Source organism: Gossypium hirsutum, chromosome D08 (genome assembly GCF_007990345.1).
Source record: "Gossypium hirsutum isolate 1008001.06 chromosome D08, Gossypium_hirsutum_v2.1, whole genome shotgun sequence".
NCBI lineage: Eukaryota > Viridiplantae > Streptophyta > Magnoliopsida > Malvales > Malvaceae > Gossypium > Gossypium hirsutum.
The window spans coordinates 19,084-37,613 of record NC_053444.1 but is presented as its reverse complement, the minus strand read 5'-3'; the positions used below and the strand labels follow the sequence as shown (position 1 = coordinate 37,613).

Sequence of the window (18,530 nt, the reverse complement as noted above, 5' to 3'; positions counted from 1 at the left end):
ATTTGACAATTAAACACAATTGAAAAAACTTATAATTAACCCTAAATTTATTCTATTAATTAAATTATAAAAAAATTCAAACATAATAATATTAATAAATAAATTTCATCAAAGAAATTTTAAAATTTGACATAATTACATTTAAGTACTAAAATATATAAGTTTTGTTAAATACAATACCAAATTAGACAAAAAAATTAATACACCATATTAGGGAAAAAACATCAAATTTGAATATCAAATGATATATTAATAATTTATTTGATCAATTTTTTTTTGAATTATGAGAACCATATGTATACCAATTTTTTCTCCTTGCCATGATTTTTATTTCTTATAAAAAAATATTGATTTATTTATAATTTTAAATTCTAATTTTTTTATTTAATCAAACATTAGAAAAAGAATTAAAAAATACATTTTTAATTAAATCTGTTAACTCAAAAATACCAAATAAAATATAAAAACTAAATAATAGATCTGGTAAATTAAAAGAAAAGACCAATTTTTTTTAAAAAATTAGAGATTTAAACAATTTTTATGTATTTTAAAAAAGGATAAACTATTAAAATAATCATTTTTAATTGCGTTATATTACATTTTAGTTACTTATGTTTAAAATGTTTAATCACTTTCGCTATCGTTTTATTACGAAGTGATCACTCTACAGTTAAAATCCATTATCTCCCTAACAGCAATTCTATGTAACTATCCAAATGAGTTTTAAATGCCAACTTAGATGTCCAATTGTTAGAATGAAAATAGATTTTTAATAATTTATTTTGAACTGCCACGTAAGATATTCAAATTGACATTTAAAACCCATTTAAACTGCCATGTAAAATCACTATTAGAGAGATAACTGAGCTTAACAGTAAAATGATCATTTCGTAACAAAACGATAATATAAGTAATTAAAACATAACATTTCTAACATAAGTGACTAAAATATAATTTGAAGCAAATAAAAGTGATTATTATTATAATTTATCCTCTAAATCCCAAAATATTTTTTAAAATTGGCTTTTCCATTTAATTTACCCTAATAAATAGACGCAACAATACAAAATTGACTTCTGTACCGCTCCATAGTGGTCTAGAAAAAAATTGAGGAAAACATGGACATTGCCATATTTCTAACCGGTCGGCGCCACGTTTCAGTGTTTCACAATTATCCATATTATTTTATAATTTCACACAATAGACAAATATTAATTGGATTTTCTTCAATTTTTAACATTACACAGAAAACAAATATTAATTCGGATTGTTATTATTCTCTGTGTCTTGCTTTTGAAATTGTTTTAATCAATCCCTTCACGATCTTCCAAAACCATACCACATTCATCAACCCCAGCACCGGAGGTACAGTGAGCAAGCTGTAGAACCCCAACGGAAATATCTTCTTGACCTGTTTTATTCATCAATTCACTAATCAAATAAAAAAATGTTTGGGGTATAACAGCCTAGTAAAAATCAACGAACAAATAAATAAATGAAAAAGGAAACATTTTTAAGTAAATATATAAGCTCATGTACTCGAACACTCACCTCATCAAAGTGGTTAAACATGTGGGCAAAAAAATAGATGAACAGAAAAATCCTTGCAATCTAAAATCATCACAAGTAGATGTCATGTCTGCCTGTCAGTCGAGTGATATCAATAAAATGGAAGAGAAAGCAAGCAGAATATCAACAATGTCATAAGACATCTGCTACCAGAGATTGATGATTCCTTTTTCCTTTTTTTTTTCCCGGACAAAAGAAAGATTGATGATTCATCCAAAGATAAAGTCAATATTTTTCATTTTTTACGAAAAGCAAGTCAAGAATTTTATATTAAGGGGTTGGGGCAAAAAGTGATAGGGTAGAAAGATTGATGATTCATCCAAGGACTGAAGCCATGTCATTAGATGAGCTAAATGGATGCAGAGGGATCCTTACACTTTTAGCAAGTTTTGCATATTCTTATTTATAAAACACACCCTTTAATTTATATAAGCAAAGTGCTTCCTGCCAATGTTTCTCATTCCTATCTTTAATGTTAATGGACCAACATGGAGCACAGAATGCAGAAAATTAACAATACGACAATAGGAAAGATCCAAGATTTGAGGTATGTGCATCAGTACCAACCACCCAAAGAACAATGCAATGCCATTGTAGATATAAATGGTAGAGCTTTTCCGACCAGCAACATCCAAGTACCTGGAATTGCAGGCATAGTAGTGAGACAATGTTGATGAACAAGCGAGAAGAAAGATTTAACAAATTTTAAATTGTTAACTAACCATCTTATATTTACAAAAGGTGTTGTGCTCTCTGAAAAGAGAACCATTAATATGTAAATCTGCCCTTGACTGCTCATGAGGGAGAGAGAAATTGAAAACATGGATAGCCCATGGTGCAAGACCTGACAGAGATAGGAAATCAACAAAATGAACCACTTAGAGGGTGTTTGGCTAGCTTCAGGGAGAGCTTTTCTACGGAAAAAGCATAAGCATTGTGTGCGGCTCTCAGATTTAAAATTTTTTAGATTATGTGGAAAGGCCATTTTGGCTTTCAAACAAAGCTATACACTAGCATGGAACCACATGAAGTCAGCTATTAAAAAGATACTATATTTATTTTAAAATCATTATAAAATTGATTATTTGTTAATTAATAATGTGTCACAACATAGTTCACCGGCAGCATATAAACCTATTACACATCTCTTGCTTAACATACCTCGCCAGACCTCTACAATTGGGAGTTTGGGACAACCCCACCAAACAAAACAAACCCGCCAAATACCATGCTCCGCCCAAGGCCACATATGCCAAGCTCACTTCCATGCATACCTAGCTAAAGGATAAGCATTGTATAACTTATGCATATTATAAATAATTACTGACATTCCTCAAGCTTTGCAGGGATAAATATCATGAGCATACTCCATTGGCGAGTACCTTTCAACCTTTTCAGGCATACCTCAATGAAGGTACAATTATATAAGTAATTACATGTTTTTCAGGGAAAAATATTGTGCGACGTTCAAGCACAAATTTCCAGGAACTCAGCTTTTAATGCATACTTCTACTTCTCAAACACTTAACCTACGAGACATGCTTGCTATTCTTAGACACAGCCTTCAAGGCATGCTTCGTCTTCCAAGACACTTAGCCTTCAAGGCATACTTCAACTTCTCAAACAACTAAACTTTTCAAAAACAAAGCCTCTTCAGGCACATTTAACCTTTTTAGGTAAATAGCGTTTCCAAGAACACCTTGCACATTTATACTTTGCCTCCAAGGCTTCATGCATTCATACTTTGAATGTTTACACTTTGCCTTCAAGGCCTTGTGCGAATTTCATAAGAACAATCAAATTATAAACTTCGCAAAAATTTCCTCAAATTTTACGAAACAAAATAGGCTGAAAATTTTCCACACAGAACTTGCCCCCAACATAGAAACTTCACTAATGCTTTTTGTCTCAGGTAAGGTTACTTTATAACCTTCCCTTCAACTGAGGGCAATTGTTACACATATCCTCACTTAACATACCTTCGCCAGACCTCAACAATTGGGAAAACTCCACCAAACAGAATAACCCTGCCAATCACCACCCTCTGCCCAAAGCCACGTCATGCCAAGCTAAATCACTCTGTTGTCACTACTCTTTATCCTTGTTACATCAAATCACATAGCCACCCTAATAAGGCACCCACTTTGAATAACAAGCCCACCAATAAAAAAAGGACACATGGCTTATAAGTGTTCCCCTTAAATACTCCCCTCAAACCTCATAACAAGAGGGGACCAATCTATCTACTACCACTTCTCTCTCTCAACTAAACTTCTTCCAATCTTTCCTCCCTAAACCACATACAACTCTTGGCCCATTGAGTGAACTGCCTCCGACCTCGTTGCCACATTCTTATATTGTATCAAAAAAAACCTTGGTTTAATAAAGTTTAGGTTTTTTTTTTCATATTTTTCATTTATTAGAAAAATGTATATTATTATATAGTTTACGTTAAGTATTTTATCTTCTACAGCACTAGAAGAGATCTACTTGAACAACAGATTTTTATAAAAGATCTAGGCCAAACAAATCCTAAGCATCCAATTTCAAAACGAACATGTCAGTTGATCCAATATTTCAAGGAGAGAGCAGCAAAACACCAAAAGCTTATTTGAAGAAACACAATTATTGGTTAAGCAGATGCTTTAAATTAATTTGCTTCTGGGAACTGGGACCAATTCAGAGCAGTAATATAACCTTACAAAACAATAATATAAATAACATCGGGCATGATTCTCTACTTACATACTCCAGACCTCCTAAAGCTGGGAAATGCCAAAACACCATTGCCAAGTCTGATAGAAAATAACCAATAGAGAACTGTACAAGAGAATGATTAGGAAAAACAATAAGAAATATGTTTCAAGTTAACCATCAACAAATAATACCAAGCAAGTTACAGGCAAAATTGAAGGAAAAGAAAGTCATCATTATCAAAGTTTAGCAAATTGTAAAGCAGCATTAAACATATTTTACAAACCACATACCATTAAATTATAGAAATTGATAGTCCAAATATTAGTGCATCTTATAGACTAATTTGAACTCCCGAGGCTGTGTTAATCAAAGGAAAAGAATAAAACCAGGCAATCAGTTCACATATTGATAAAATTGTAGCTTACCCCTAAGAACATGTTCGATATAATAGAGCTTCTATTAACAATCAAGTCATTACTGGAATCCTCGTCAAAAAGATCTGAGAATAGTAGGAGGTAGAGAGAAGCCCATGCTGCAATTAAAGCATGGAAAGTTGAAAATCCCCTGTACAAGATAAGGCTATCTAGATCAATATTGCAAAGAAATTTAGGAAAGTAGATTATATTTTGAACAAATATTTATACAAGAAAAAGGAAAAAGAAGAAAAGAACATAGGACAAAATTGCACCGATTGTTCCATTCCATTTTTTCTTTATCACTTAGTTTTCCATATCCTTTGAAACAAAAAGGGCTGATAAAACCTGTTATATCATAGACCTGCAAGAATAATATCGCACATATTTAGAACTTAAATAGAGGGAGAGAGACTATCTCAAAAACAGTATTAAAAGGCTGTTACTTAGAATCGAGGGTTAGTGTCAGATGCAATACAAGGATGCGTCCAACATGGATATACTGAATCTTTTAAAGTTTTTCCATATATTTAGATCATCATATTTTAGAAAAAAATGAAGAGTCTTGGTAACGTAGTTAAAAAAGACATATAACTCATACATTCCATTAATCTCTAAAACATTTCAACTATAAAAAATACCAACAAATAGACCCAAAAAGAGAAGGGAAATTACCTTTCCTATATAAAAAAGAAAGAAAGAAAGAAATTATTATCCAGCTACTCAATTTACTTCTAAAGCTAAAGCCAACTTATGATATTTAATGATAGAATTGTATTATGTTTCCAATGCATGATTCTTTTGTTTGGAAAGTTCAAATACTCCCAGTGTAAGAATGTCTGAACTCTGAATATGAGTATCAGAAATTAGATAAATATATACATTCTGTAATCTAAAGGTGAAATGTGAATTCCATCATACTGATGACAAATCTAATACTGCAGTTCTAGGCAGACCTAAATAGATTAACCTAAGATAAAGTGGTTTAAATCTAATTTCAATCGATTTTGATAATTTCCCTAAATAGTCCACAAACTTTGGCAACTTAGAGCAAACCTAATAAACTACTCCAACTAGATAATGGACAGCAAATGTAGATATGGATAACTTTGACCCAAAATTCAAAGATACAGGTTCAAAAGTGGAACCACTACCAGGGTCTTTTGGTGGTCAGCGTGAAGCTGTCTTATCCTAAGTTTCCCAAACCTTTTTATGATTCATTTGAGGTTAGAATCTCGGGAAGGCAGGTCTTTTATGAGCGTCGGCACAATTTAGTTGCATCATTGTTGGTGCCAAACCATTTTTTTCTCAACCAACCTATTCTTCCTCTCTGTTTTAAGGTACTATTCACAGCCATTCTCTTTTTCTTAATTCCCAATTTCAAATCCTATTCCTAAATTCTGGATAAAAACAAATGGTAGAAACTGGCCGAATAAGATTCTAAGCAATTTTATACAACCATAACTATTACCATTGCCAGAAAAAAAAGCTACCTATGAAGCTAATCTATCAACAAGATTTAGGAAAAAAAATTTAAGTAACACGAACTAGAGAAGGCTGAGGATGTTTTACCGAGTGCCAAGATTAGAGTGTATTGAATTTATAAAAGATGGAAAAGAAAACGAAGATTAATTAAAGCCATTGAATTTGACCGATATCTACGAAGAAGAAAGAGCTGAAAAAAATTCCAATCCACCAAAAATGTCGTTGATGAAAGCAAAAGCATATTGGACTACTTACCAGTTTGCAGGTGATGATGCCACAAAAGCATGATGCTAGCCAATAAAATTCTTTAGTTGAAAAGGAGGGCAAATCCGCCATACTGCTGGTAGAGAAAGACAGGGTAAGACGAAATTGAATCAAAGACATGTGCAAACCTATCTATCAGAAAACAACAGTTGCAAAGTCCTGTTCAAAACTAATAATTACCATAGGGTATATATAAGAACATCATACTAGTAACTCAACCAAGTAAATTGAACAACGGTTTGGCAACAAGCATATGAAATGGATGAGAAAATGGAAATTAAAAAGAAATATCCAACAATGTCCTTAAAATTTTTCGATAAAAGAGATGAAAACGGTAACAGAGACTTTGAAATGAAAAAGAAAGGCAGGCAACACACAATGCAAATTGCTAGCAGACAGAGACGGCCTTACCTTTACAAACAAACAAAGGTAAAATGAGAAGATACTTGGTTACTTACAGAGAAAGGAAAGGTGGGGGAGGGGGGGATGTTGGCGGGGAGGTCAGAGAAGGGAGGAGAAGACTTTATTATTGATGTTGGGTGTCTCTCCTAACCGAGATGGGTGTTGCTCAGTTTTTAATAAATCATCTAGTAATAAGAATGGATGGTCCGCGGTCGTCCGCGTAGGTTTTTTTTTCTTCTTTTTTTTTTTTGTAATGAAAGGTGCTCAACATGAGCAAAGAGTGACGTAGAGAAACAGTAATAAGAGATTTGATGATGAGTTTTAATAAAAAGTAAGCTAAAAGCACCGCATCGTACTAAATTGTCAATCCAAACTCACCCTTACTCGGGAATATTTGATCCATCCCAATTAGAGCTTCTTTAAGTTTCACTGGCAAATATGTGGGTATCTTCTCGTTTCCATCAATCCTTTGTCACTCCATACCCATCATTCCTCTTCTCGCTTTTCAGTTTATAGATATATTTTGTCGGTATTTTTATTGTATTCACAAGATGATGGTACCTATCAATGATGAAACACCACCGATAGTCTTACTTGTGTGAGTAATTTTAGGGTTAATTTTGTCGTCTTCTCCTCTAGTTTGATAGATGCTTAGTTCTTTTGTTGATTCATACTCGCTGATTTAGACCATCTGAGGTTGATTTTCTTATTGTATTAAATACTTGCAATCACTCTTGATATGTTGTGCCTGAGTTGTGACAGAACCGATTATCAACGTGCCATAATATTTTATTGATGTTGAATTTGAAGCTTTTGTTGTGTTAATGAAGCTTGTCCTTTAGCGCGTATAACGTGTGTTTGTTATTCCTCGGAATTGTATAATCTTATTCATTGAATGAATTTCTCTTCAAAAAAATATATATTTAAGTGTAATGATGGATAGATATTATCACTTAATTAAAATTTTGATGGATGAATGATAGTAACTCAAAATTCTAATATATATATATTATAGATATTAATACTAAGTGTTTTAAGTATTACAAGTCAACTAAAAAATACTTAAAAATCAAATTTTAAAATGATTAATAAATATTTTTTAATGGAATTAGTGAATAACTCTACATTAAATTAAAATCTACTTCCTAAAAGAAGTACTATAAAGATCTATCTCAAAGCTATTTTTAACATCCTAATGCATAGGAGCATAGATAAGAGTACCATTATCAATTCTCATTCTCACTTTCGCCATCTAATCAGCTGTCATATTATACAAAGGAAATAGCTCTCACCAAGGCTAGTTAACTTGAGCAAGCCTCATGATCATTTAATAAGCTCACTACAGTGACTTTGTCAACATATACCAGAGACCAGTCAAACTGCAAACCTTCCAACACTACCGAAAGTTCTGCCTAACAACTAGTCGGCATTGGAGTCACGTATGACACCCCAACAGAACTAATGCCTGAAATGGTAGGGACTGTACCATTAGTCAGCTCAATTCCAGTCTTTTCGCCCGAGTTACATCTTTGTTATCCGTGCGACCAGAAAAGTGTTTCGCCGGAATACTTTCTTCACTTCCATGCCTGTCAAATAAAAGACGCAAAGAATACATTCCAATATACACCACTACCATTATAGACAGTACTAGTCCAGAGGTTATCGTATGACCAAGCTAGCAAATAAAATATCAAAATCACTCGGATTCAGCAACTTATACCAGAGTCTTTTACCCGTTGTACAGTCGCGGAGTATTTTAATAAAATTTTCATAACTAATTACTTAATACAATTAAAATAGTGCATGGTCGGCAGAACATCCTAGTAGCATATAGATTGGATTGGCTGGATGAGAAATTGTGTATGGTGATGGTCCATGCTAGGATCTCATCAGTCAAATCAAATCACAGTAATAGACTGATTATTATTCCCTAATTCCCTCCCACAATTTTAAATGGGCTTGTGGGAATGACAATTAATTAGAGGACAACAATTTTCGATTATAATTAATTTAATCAATTTTGAGTTTAATTAAATTGGTTTGAGAGATTGGTTATCAGTTATTAAAATCTATAATCCAACCAATTGACTTAATAGTTAAAAAACATTTTAAATATATTTATATTTTATACTTAACCCAACCCAATAATAGGTCAAGGCCAAATATTTATATTTAATACAGCCCAATAAAATTAAATGAGAACCCAACAAATTAAATAGATTTAACTCTAAATTTAAAAACCTAAACCCAGCAATTTAAACTAAATTAAATAGATATAACAATAAATCATGAATCATTATAATATAATCCAAATGAAAATATAAATCCCCCACCCCACCCAAAACGACAGTTTCAATAGCATTTTTTTCCAGTTTCTTCTCAAGCGGTGACACCTCCGTTAGTTCTCCCCGACCGCCCAACCGTCGTTCATCTCACAGACTCACACCGTATAGCCTCCCTCATTCTACAAGCCGGGGCACCTCACCTCACCATTCGACCTCCCTCTTTCAGATTCAGTAAGGTATTTCTTGATTGATTACCACTTAATTTTTGTTGGTAATCTTTTTTAAAAAAGTTTTCAAAGCTTTCATAGATTAAAATAAATAAAACTTCTCATTTTTTAAACTTTTGTTTAGTTACTTTTCTTCAATTTGTTGTTACTCTTTCTTATTAAAACTCCTCACTAATTCATACTCTGTTTATGAAATTTGATTTATTCTAATTTCTAAAATCATCTAATTGCAACCATTTCAGCCATTTGCGGACACAGATGATGCTATATATACATACAACTTCCTATTTGTGCTGTTATGGTCCTTCAGTTCTTGGCGTCCGCTACTTGTTATTGAGTTCCTGGGCGAATTTTTCCTCAAAACTTTCCAGCATTTCATTTTTGACATAAATGTTAGAGCAATAAACTTGGTAATTGTATTGTAATTAAAAATTTATATCCAAATATTCGGTTCCCAGTAGCTAATTTTTATTTGCTATAAAAATTCACATTGTACAGTAAAAAATGCCATATCCTGAAAAAAGTTGGTTAACTGAACGAACCAACCGAAGTTAAGTCGGTTCAGTTAGGTTGGATATGGCACTCCAAGGCGGGTTGGTTATCTTAGGTTAATGTCAGTTAAGTCGGTTACATACAAATAACCGACTCGCTCACCCCTACAACTCACTCATTCGGCATTTGAATTGACTAAAAAGCTTTTGGACCCTTCATCCTGCCAGCTCCAATCCATCACATTTGATTTCCTCAGCTCAGCTGCCTTGCCTTGCCTTGGATGGATTTCATTCTCTTCCTTTCCAGTCTCTGACTCTGTTACTGCCACTTAGAGTTGCCAGATTTTCAAACTAACTGACAGCCAATTTCTCATTTACTACCACTATCATTATTGCTAACACTATCATATCTGGAAAGAATAATAAGATCCTTCATTTTAACATTGAACGAACAAACAATTGATTGATTTATACATACCAAAGTTTATTAATGTTCTTTTCTCCCTGTACTAACAACGGATTATGTCTCCTGCTCTTACTCTCAAGTCTCAATGTTTGCATTCCTTCATTAATTTGATTGAAAATCTATCTTAGGTTTTAGAGCTTAATCAAAATTGTAGGCTTATTTGCTCTCTCTGGATCTCAGCTATTCTGTTGCATTGTATTCAAGATTTTCAAGTATTTGTAGAGAGGGAGCGAACAACGCTGCAGTGGATGGGGGGATCAAGACGGAAAGTCACGATTGTAAGCGTTACCTAATCTGAATTTCACTTTTTGACTAGACTCACTCATTCACTCAGAGGTTTTTACTTGTTGCTTGCTACACTCTTCACAATTTTGCTCCCTAGGTTAGTACTTTTATAACTATTTACATGAACATTTAGTATTTTTGTGCCACCATCCCATCCCAACCCAACCAAGCGCACTACTTGCTATAAGTTAATTTCTACTCCCACACATCTCTCCCCAACATTTCACTACTACTTTCCTGCTTTATTCAATTATATATAATATTATATTCTGCCACATTTGTATTATCGCATAGTGATAAACAAACTACACTGCTACTTTTAGAGTATTACTATGACTATGACTATGACTATGGCAATCTCATTTTCAACTGCCATTGGGTATCTACAAATAATACAAATACTTTTGTGCATGCTGTCCTGTCTCTCCACAATCTCAGTCAAGGAAATCTACACACAACAGGTACACAACCTTACTCTATTTTTACTATTATTTGTTACTCATCAATCATTTTCCTACCTGTCAAGCACTGTAACATAAAATCCAATAAATTGCCACCTACTTTTGTGGAAATTATTTCCTACTTGATGCTTTCCTTTTTCTTGTTATTGTCAAGGCAAAGGCAATACTTTGAACAAAGGAAACAACAAGAAAAGACAACAGGTTATGAGGACCATGCTGATGAAACTAGCATAGCTGGACGACATCAAAAGGAATGTCGATCTCTGGATATCCTCAGCTTGCTAAACCTCTCAACTTTTTCTGCTGTCGGCAAGTGTTATCCCAGCAGTAAGTGTCCTAAATTTCTTTTACCGGACAACTGATTTAGGCAACCCAAATAAGATCGCTTGAAATGTCAAGCTGATAATCACCTGCATCTATGACCTCCATGCTCTGCTCTTTAGCAACAGGAATTTAGCAATATTTTTGTATGTCTCTTGAAATTATCTTCAATCTTATTTTCATGTCTGAGTCACCCGTTCATTTCTTTAGTGGTATGTTTTCAGTGCTTTATTCGATATGTAGGTTTCTCTACTAATGCATCATGTGAAAATTTGAAAGGACATGCTAATGTGTTTTTACCAGGGAACTATATCTATCTCAATATTCGTAGACATATGTATAAGGGCTACTATGTGCTAGTCATAGGAAGTGCCTCACTAGAGATCACTACTTTTTGATACATGGATGGCGTGTTGCATTTTATGCTGTTGTTCAAATTTTGACCAGCCTTGGTTTTTCTCCCTTGTATTCTTTGTATTCTTTGTTTTTAACCAAGTAGGAAGTCATTGTAAGTCTGGTCCTTCGACAATTAAGTATCAAATGCCAGAGGATCCAGCGAAGATCATTACAAGTTCAGTACCCCTTCTTATTCTGTTAAAATCAAGGAAGCAGGTATCTGTTAATATCTCTGTGCATAACTTTGTGAACTAGGGTGTAACTTCTCTGGAATCCATGGGGTTTCAGTGCAAAATGCCATTTGCTGGTGCAGGTGCTCCACCATCAAGCTATCAAGGAGAGTTACAATGCCCAAAGTAGGTCAATACTTTATGTCGCACTGAAATCATATTTGTGTAACTAAAAATATCCTCTATTACACATAAACATCAAATCTCTTTTGATTTAGGTGGTGCTAGGCAGACAAACCTGCAAAAATTTAAACATAGCTACAATTATTTATATTAACAACTTGATGTTAATGTTCAATTACTATTGCGTCTGCTTTTACCAAAAAAATAAAGAAAGCTTAAGCAATGTAATATTTTGACATAATAATTGTACATTGACTAAAATGGAGACTACTTTCTCAAATCATCAAGAACGCTTGCTGACACTGTGAAAAGCTAATGCTTGTTTTGCTGCACAGGATTTCATTTAGCGATCATGATAATCATGATTTAAATGCTTCCAATGATAGTTTGGATCTCTGGAATGCAGCCACTGAGAATCGTAAGTTGTAATGTTGGACTATTGGTTATATACAAGATCTCAACTAATTTGGTTTACAATTTCCATATGTCCTGACAGGATTGTAGCTAGCCAAAAAAGTATATTATTTTCTTATTGCAATATGTAACTCCGGCATACTATTAGGATTCTTTTTTCTTGATGTTTTTAACTAAATATATAGTTCTCTTCAAATTTTTTCTCCATCATTTACTTTTCCAGAATTATCTGTTTTCGACATGCTTATTAATGATGAATCAGAGGTGGGTTCAGAAAGAAGTCTGGTTCATGAAGCTCATGTTGCTTTTTCAGTTGAAGGTATGATACATTAACAATGGAGGGAGTCATTAAGGCAGTAGGTCATGCAGAAGTCGATTTTCCAAAGAAACTATAAGCAAACTTACATAAACAACTGTTTTTCATGAAGTTTCCTCTTTTTATTTGAAATTTATCGTTGTTTGAAACGAAGAGTTAATTTTACGATTGCCTGTAAATAGACCTGTCCATGGGCCGGGCGGCCCGGCCCGGCCTGATGGCCCGCCTGAAATATGGGAGGGTTCGGGTAAAAATATAGGCCCGAAATATGGGTTTGGGCAAAAAAACGAGGCCCGTTTTAAAAATGGGCCGGGCTCGGGCTCAACTTTTTTGGCCTGAGCCCGGCCTGGCCCGGCCCGAATATAATAAATATATATTTTTATTTTTATTTTTTAATTTTAAAATACTTTAAAAATATTTTTGTGTTTATTAAAAATCGGGCCGGGCCGGGCTCGGGCTTATTAATTTTTTCCCGGTCCGGGCCTGGGCAAACTTTTAGGCACATATTTCGGGCCGGGCCGGGCCCGTGCCTAAGAGCTGGGCCGAAATCTTTTCTGGGCCCGGCCCGGCCCATGGACAGGTCTACCTGTAAATATAAATAAAAGAACCACAGTAAGCCAAAAATTGGACACGGTAGGAATCGCCAGAAGATAAGTGGATAACTTCTAAATAGAATAGTAGCAAAGAAAGTGGCTAGCGTCTAGAGTAGGAATTACAGTTATCCTTACCCATTTAGGCTCTAATTAACCTGCTAGTGCATCGCTAAAGAAGGTATCTCAACTTTGATTAATTACTTGTTTTCTATGTTATCAAGATACTGATGCAGTGATATTGGTTTTCAAATTTCAACATCCTAATAACATGGTATTACCCAAATTTATTCTGGTTTATCAGGTTTAGGTAAGATGAGAACAAAGACTCCATTGCACTCACCAAAGCAAGGGGGCAGGTAATGGATAATCTGCAAGATCTCTCATATTCCCTATTCACTCGCTAGATAGTTGTCCTAATACCAGTTAGTGCATACTTCATGAATCTATTTTCCATTTAAAATGGTACTTCTATTTGCAAGCAGCAATTAATTGATTCTCTAAATTCAAATTTGTGGTTTACCTACATCATAAAAGAAGGGAATATGAGATTTCCAAAGAAAATAAATATGTTTATCACCAACCTGGAATTATTTTTGATAGGTGTGATATGATGTGTAAGAAAATCTGGTTACACTTCAAAGTTAATTGTATGTTGAGGTATGGACTGGTAAAGTGAAATTTTACTTATATAACTGATATGACACATTTAACTGGTGTAGGATGTATTTAAGGTGTGCCTGAGAATATCCTTCTATCATTCTTACAATTTTTTTTTCCCTGAAAAGGTGTCGTTGATAAACCTCCTGGGAAGATTTCTTTATTTCATTTGGCCCTCTAAGCAGTAAATAGTTAAGTTCTTTTCATGGCATGAAGCTAAACAGTTCGAAGTTTTTGTACAACCACTCAAGAGTGAAAACTACTGAGAGATTTGTAGTCTTAGGTTCTCATTTCTTACTATCTTCTATTCTTTTTTATCTTCTTGTGGACTATGTTCAACTTACTTCGGTCTATCACACAGCTTATATATTTTAGATTCCATGAGACTGACACGTTCTTCGGCAGCTGAGTGCTAATTGTTTGTTTGAACAAAGTTTATATGATGTATTTCCTGATAAACTAAAAGTTATAGAATTAAGGAGTGGTAAAATTTTATCTAAACATATCTTAACTTTCTGCTATTGTAGAATCTCTTCTGATGATTGCTCATTAGCCTGGAACTTTTCAAGGCAACTAAACTCATTGAAGGGTTCTAACTTTGTGCTAAATGATAGTGAACTAGAAGTGGTGAGAGAACAAATTGATACTCAGTTTCTTATTTCTATGCTTCCTCTAAATTAATCTTTTCCTTGAAAAATAACGTTCACATTAAACCTCTTTCATTTACAACATTAGCCTCCCAAGAATATCATGTTTGTGATTGTGCATCTTAATGTTGTTTAACCTTAAATGATGGGATCGGACTATCAAATGAAATGCTCACTTTTTCTTCATTTGCTTCTTTTTGCAAATTGAATGTGTTATATTCTCCTTAAAATTAAACTCAAGTTTATGATGCAGGACATGGATGTTCCTCTTGGTAGCAGTCCTTCGCAGTTCTCAGTCGATATAACTGATTCACATGGCAATTGGAAGCCAAACCTCTCCACTTTTTCTGATGACATGCAACTTGACAGCCATTACAGAAATAGCAAGTGCTCTTTTGGTGACACTGACATTTCCTACAACATAGGAAGGGAAGATATATGGGATGGTGAGTCTCAGCTTTAGTCGGTGTTTTTTTTTTTTTTCATGAATCACAATTCTTATTGTTCATTTTACACATTGCACCAACTTGTGATTAAGATATTCAGAAATTCTTTTGCCTATCTTCACTTATTGTTTCAAACATAGATTTTATGTTAGTCATAGTGAATATCTCTTGCAGCAGACTATCATTCTTGTTGTCTGTGTCAATAAGTACCATTTTGAACTAGTTCTTTTTTTCACTAAGCTTTTCTCATATTTAGACATCATTATACTGTGGAGGCTTCTCTGGTGCAACATGTCATTTCTTTTTTTTCTTATATGTTTGTCAGCTAAAGTTAGCTACCTAGATGATGGCTTTCCCCATGAAAGGGAAGATGACATTTCTTGGAAATACTGGCCACACAAAATAGATGGTAATTCTGGAGATTTTTTGGATTATGAAAATGGTGAGATACCAGATAATGCTTTTGAAGGGCATTACATGCTGAGGAAAAGGTTAGAAATCAACAGTGAATATTTCCTTGTTCTGAGAGATAGGAGTATACCTTTTCTTTTTGATGAATTCATTACATCTATGCAGGGGTGTCAAAGCAACAAATTTGAATAGTTTAGGTGCTATTTCTCATTCAATTTATGGAATAGTTTAACTCAACACTTTTTATTTAATATTAACAGGACAAAATAGTTTTTAATTATTGCTTTGTTATTGGTTTTTTGCTGCATATGCTAACTTTGAACACAAATTATGATATGGCGTCATCCCTTTGTCTTTTAAGAATTTGGAGTGCTCTATTTCACTTACTGAGAATTTTCTGTGGGGGAAATCTCCAGATTCTTGGGATGATTGTTGGCTCAAGTTACTTCCAAGGGGGAGGAGTTAAATGTGAAAGTGTGGTTGCCTTATTTCTTTCATGTTATTATTATTTACTTGATGCATCTATGATTAGAATTGTGATTAAGAATGTTTTCCATCCACCTCTAATTCTTTCTCTTTTTCCACAATCAGATCCTTCTCCAAAGCATTTATCATCAAAAGTTGGTCATGATTTGACAACTTTAATTGGGGAAAGGTATGAAATTTCCCTCCAAGGTACTTGGGAAATTGGCCTTCTTTTTATTTAATTTTCTAAATAGAACGGTTGCTTTGATATAGTGGCAGGTATAACCCAATTCAAACGAATTATGATGTAACAGATTTGCCAGCCCAACCAGGTTGGCCTTTTTTTGGGACTGAAGATGTAAAGGATAGCTTGAGCTTGCTGAGGTAAATTATAGCAACTTTTTGTTGCAAGGTGATTTGGTTGGAAGGTACTACTTTAACTTACATGTTTCCTCTCTCTCTCCCTCCCTCAAGCTTTAGCAGTGAAGAATCATGCTCTTCTAGCGCAGGTTACGTTTGATTTCATAAATTGCTTTGACAATTCATTGTCATTTTGTAGTCTTTAATGAAAAGCTCCTCTTGTGAAACTAAAGCAATCATTTAAAATATTTAATTGCAGTGAGGGGTGAAACGATAGACAGTTCACCTCCAAATCTAATGCCTAGGCAGAGCAGAAGAATATGTAGTACATTTGGTAGGACCAGAATGAAGTATGATCTGGTCAATGATTTTGCCAAGGAAACACGTTGCGAAGACAGAGATAATCTTGGGCAACCATCTGGCAAATATATGAGGACTCCAGTTCCGCTCAAGTCAACAGCAACCAAGCGTGCAAGCTATTATCTCCAAGGGGGAATAGAACTATCTCAGAAATGGTTGCTTGAGGAAAGATGCAATGGAGTTGATATAGATTTGGGTTTCAGTTCTTTCCATTGCACCTCACAGGCAAACCTTCCATCTGTAGGATCCCAGCTGTGGGCTGAAGATCCTATTGGTGCCTTTCCTGTTCCTGAACTGAATCTTAATGTCAAATCTTGCTTTAATACACCTAAGCACAGTGAATCTATTCACTGTTTGCCTTTTAGCTGTTTCACATCCGAGAAGTTTGCTTTTTGCCAACCATTGAATCAAACAAACGCTTTTGATTCTCCAGTATTCTCAAATATCGGGGCTGGATCAATCAAGCATGCCCTATCTCCAGATTCAGGAAGACAAGGTGTTCCTTTGGATTTGTTTGATGCTGGTCAGCATAGAGAGATTGGATTTCTTGATTTATCAGTACGAGGACGAGTTAATGGAGATGATAAAAGAAAACCAAAGTCCCCACCAGCCAACTGCAAACAGTTAGAATTTGAAATGGAAAATTGCTTTGGAAATGATTTATTATTTTCAAAGGAGCCCATAGTAATGGGTGGTTCAAATCCGAATAACAAGGAGGATGAATTCAATGAAGCAAAAGATGGAACTCTAGAAACAAAGGGGAGCCTTGGTGTGGAAACATCACCATCTGTTAAGATCCATGAGAAAGGAGAGAGCAAAGGGTAACTATAATCTACTCGGATTTCATCTTTCCAATTTGCCATCACTTTTTTTCCTTGCCCTCTGTCAAGTAGGATGCTGAGATAAGGTTTTTCATTGCTGCTAGATATGAGTGTGATGTAGAAATTCCACTTCCTTGTCAAAGCGGGACAGAACAGAAGGTATGTCTTCTTTTAGCATACGGTTTTTTTAATATATACACATATATGCATATTAAAGTTTGAACTGCCATTAGATGTTTGCTTGATGTTCTGGATTCATGTATAACGTTTGAATCAGAGCTTAATGCAGGAACAGAAATGAAAGGTCCAAGGTTGAGGAGGGAAAAGCTATAAATAGAGGAGAGTAAGGTGGGGATAATCTAAGCAGGTGGGAAAACTAGCTATGTTCAATTTGTTTAGCTAGAGAAAGTTGCAAGGAAAGGAAAGGGAACATTTGATTATGCCTTGCCTTGGACATTATTATCGTCATCAACAACTTGAAAATGTATAAATAGAGTTGGAGATTGGGTAACAGGGGATGCTAGGTTTTCTGATTTTCTCTAATCGACACACTTTTAAGTAGCAGAAAATGGTTAAGAGGCGACACTTTTTTTTTTGTTAACTGCCTAGAATTGAACTAAGCTCTTTTGCAATTGCTATTGCTAATCCCAGCAACTATTCCATCTGTCAATGTGTAATGTTTCATTTCTCTGCTAATGATGGCCACATCCTGTGGAAGGGTGGTTGCCTTGCCCCACCTGGAACCGATCCAACCTTGGAAAGATTTCACCAATTTCGATGTCCACAGAACCCGGGAAAAGACCCCAAGTCAATTTTGAACCATTGACATGAAATTGGAAACCCCATTTCGCCTGGTGTTATTGGCATAATAATTGCAGCTTTGGTCCACCGGTTCTATTGTGTGTATTTATATTTTAAATTATAA

The 18,530-nt window shown here is 34.5% G+C and overlaps 2 protein-coding genes across 31 annotated transcripts; one reads left to right on the top strand and one right to left on the bottom strand.

Moving 5' to 3' along the window:
• Positions 1-1,107: 1,107 nt before the first annotated feature.
• LOC107932524 (TLC domain-containing protein 4-B) lies at positions 1,108-7,125 on the bottom strand. Of its 11 annotated transcripts, none has more exons than XM_016864556.2 (9): positions 6,887-7,125; positions 6,420-6,501; positions 4,955-5,043; positions 4,692-4,830; positions 4,315-4,389; positions 2,292-2,413; positions 2,133-2,208; positions 1,552-1,611; positions 1,108-1,411 (listed from the first exon to the last, which is right to left on the bottom strand). In XM_016864556.2, the coding sequence occupies exons 2-9, from the start codon at positions 6,498-6,500 to the stop codon at positions 1,274-1,276; spliced, it is 780 nt and encodes a 259-aa protein (XP_016720045.1). In that variant the 5' UTR covers position 6,501; positions 6,887-7,125; the 3' UTR covers positions 1,108-1,273. The 11 variants fall into 11 exon arrangements, 10 of the variants coding, with proteins under 10 accessions (XP_016720045.1, XP_016720044.1, XP_016720050.1 ...); XM_016864555.2 differs by having other exon boundaries at positions 6,420-6,504; positions 6,887-7,047; XM_016864561.2 differs by having other exon boundaries at positions 1,552-1,643; positions 6,420-6,504; positions 6,887-7,024.
• Positions 7,126-9,135: 2,010 nt separating this feature from the next.
• LOC107932481 (uncharacterized) lies at positions 9,136-18,269 on the top strand. 20 transcript variants are annotated; one of them, XM_041100117.1, is made up of 19 exons: positions 9,160-9,351; positions 9,585-9,752; positions 10,480-10,577; positions 11,023-11,045; positions 11,200-11,372; positions 12,018-12,118; positions 12,451-12,533; positions 12,753-12,848; positions 13,740-13,794; positions 14,623-14,722; positions 14,996-15,188; positions 15,514-15,679; positions 15,765-15,796; positions 16,191-16,254; positions 16,338-16,448; positions 16,539-16,573; positions 16,684-17,605; positions 17,710-17,764; positions 17,883-18,269. In XM_041100117.1, the coding sequence occupies exons 6-19, from the start codon at positions 12,039-12,041 to the stop codon at positions 17,904-17,906; spliced, it is 2,016 nt and encodes a 671-aa protein (XP_040956051.1). In that variant the 5' UTR covers positions 9,160-9,351; positions 9,585-9,752; positions 10,480-10,577; positions 11,023-11,045; positions 11,200-11,372; positions 12,018-12,038; the 3' UTR covers positions 17,907-18,269. The 20 variants fall into 20 exon arrangements, with proteins under 20 accessions (XP_040956044.1, XP_040956049.1, XP_040956051.1 ...); XM_041100126.1 differs by having other exon boundaries at positions 11,200-12,118; positions 16,684-17,058; positions 17,218-17,605; XM_041100112.1 differs by having other exon boundaries at positions 9,161-9,351; positions 11,866-12,118.
• The last annotated feature ends 261 nt before the right edge of the window (positions 18,270-18,530 follow it).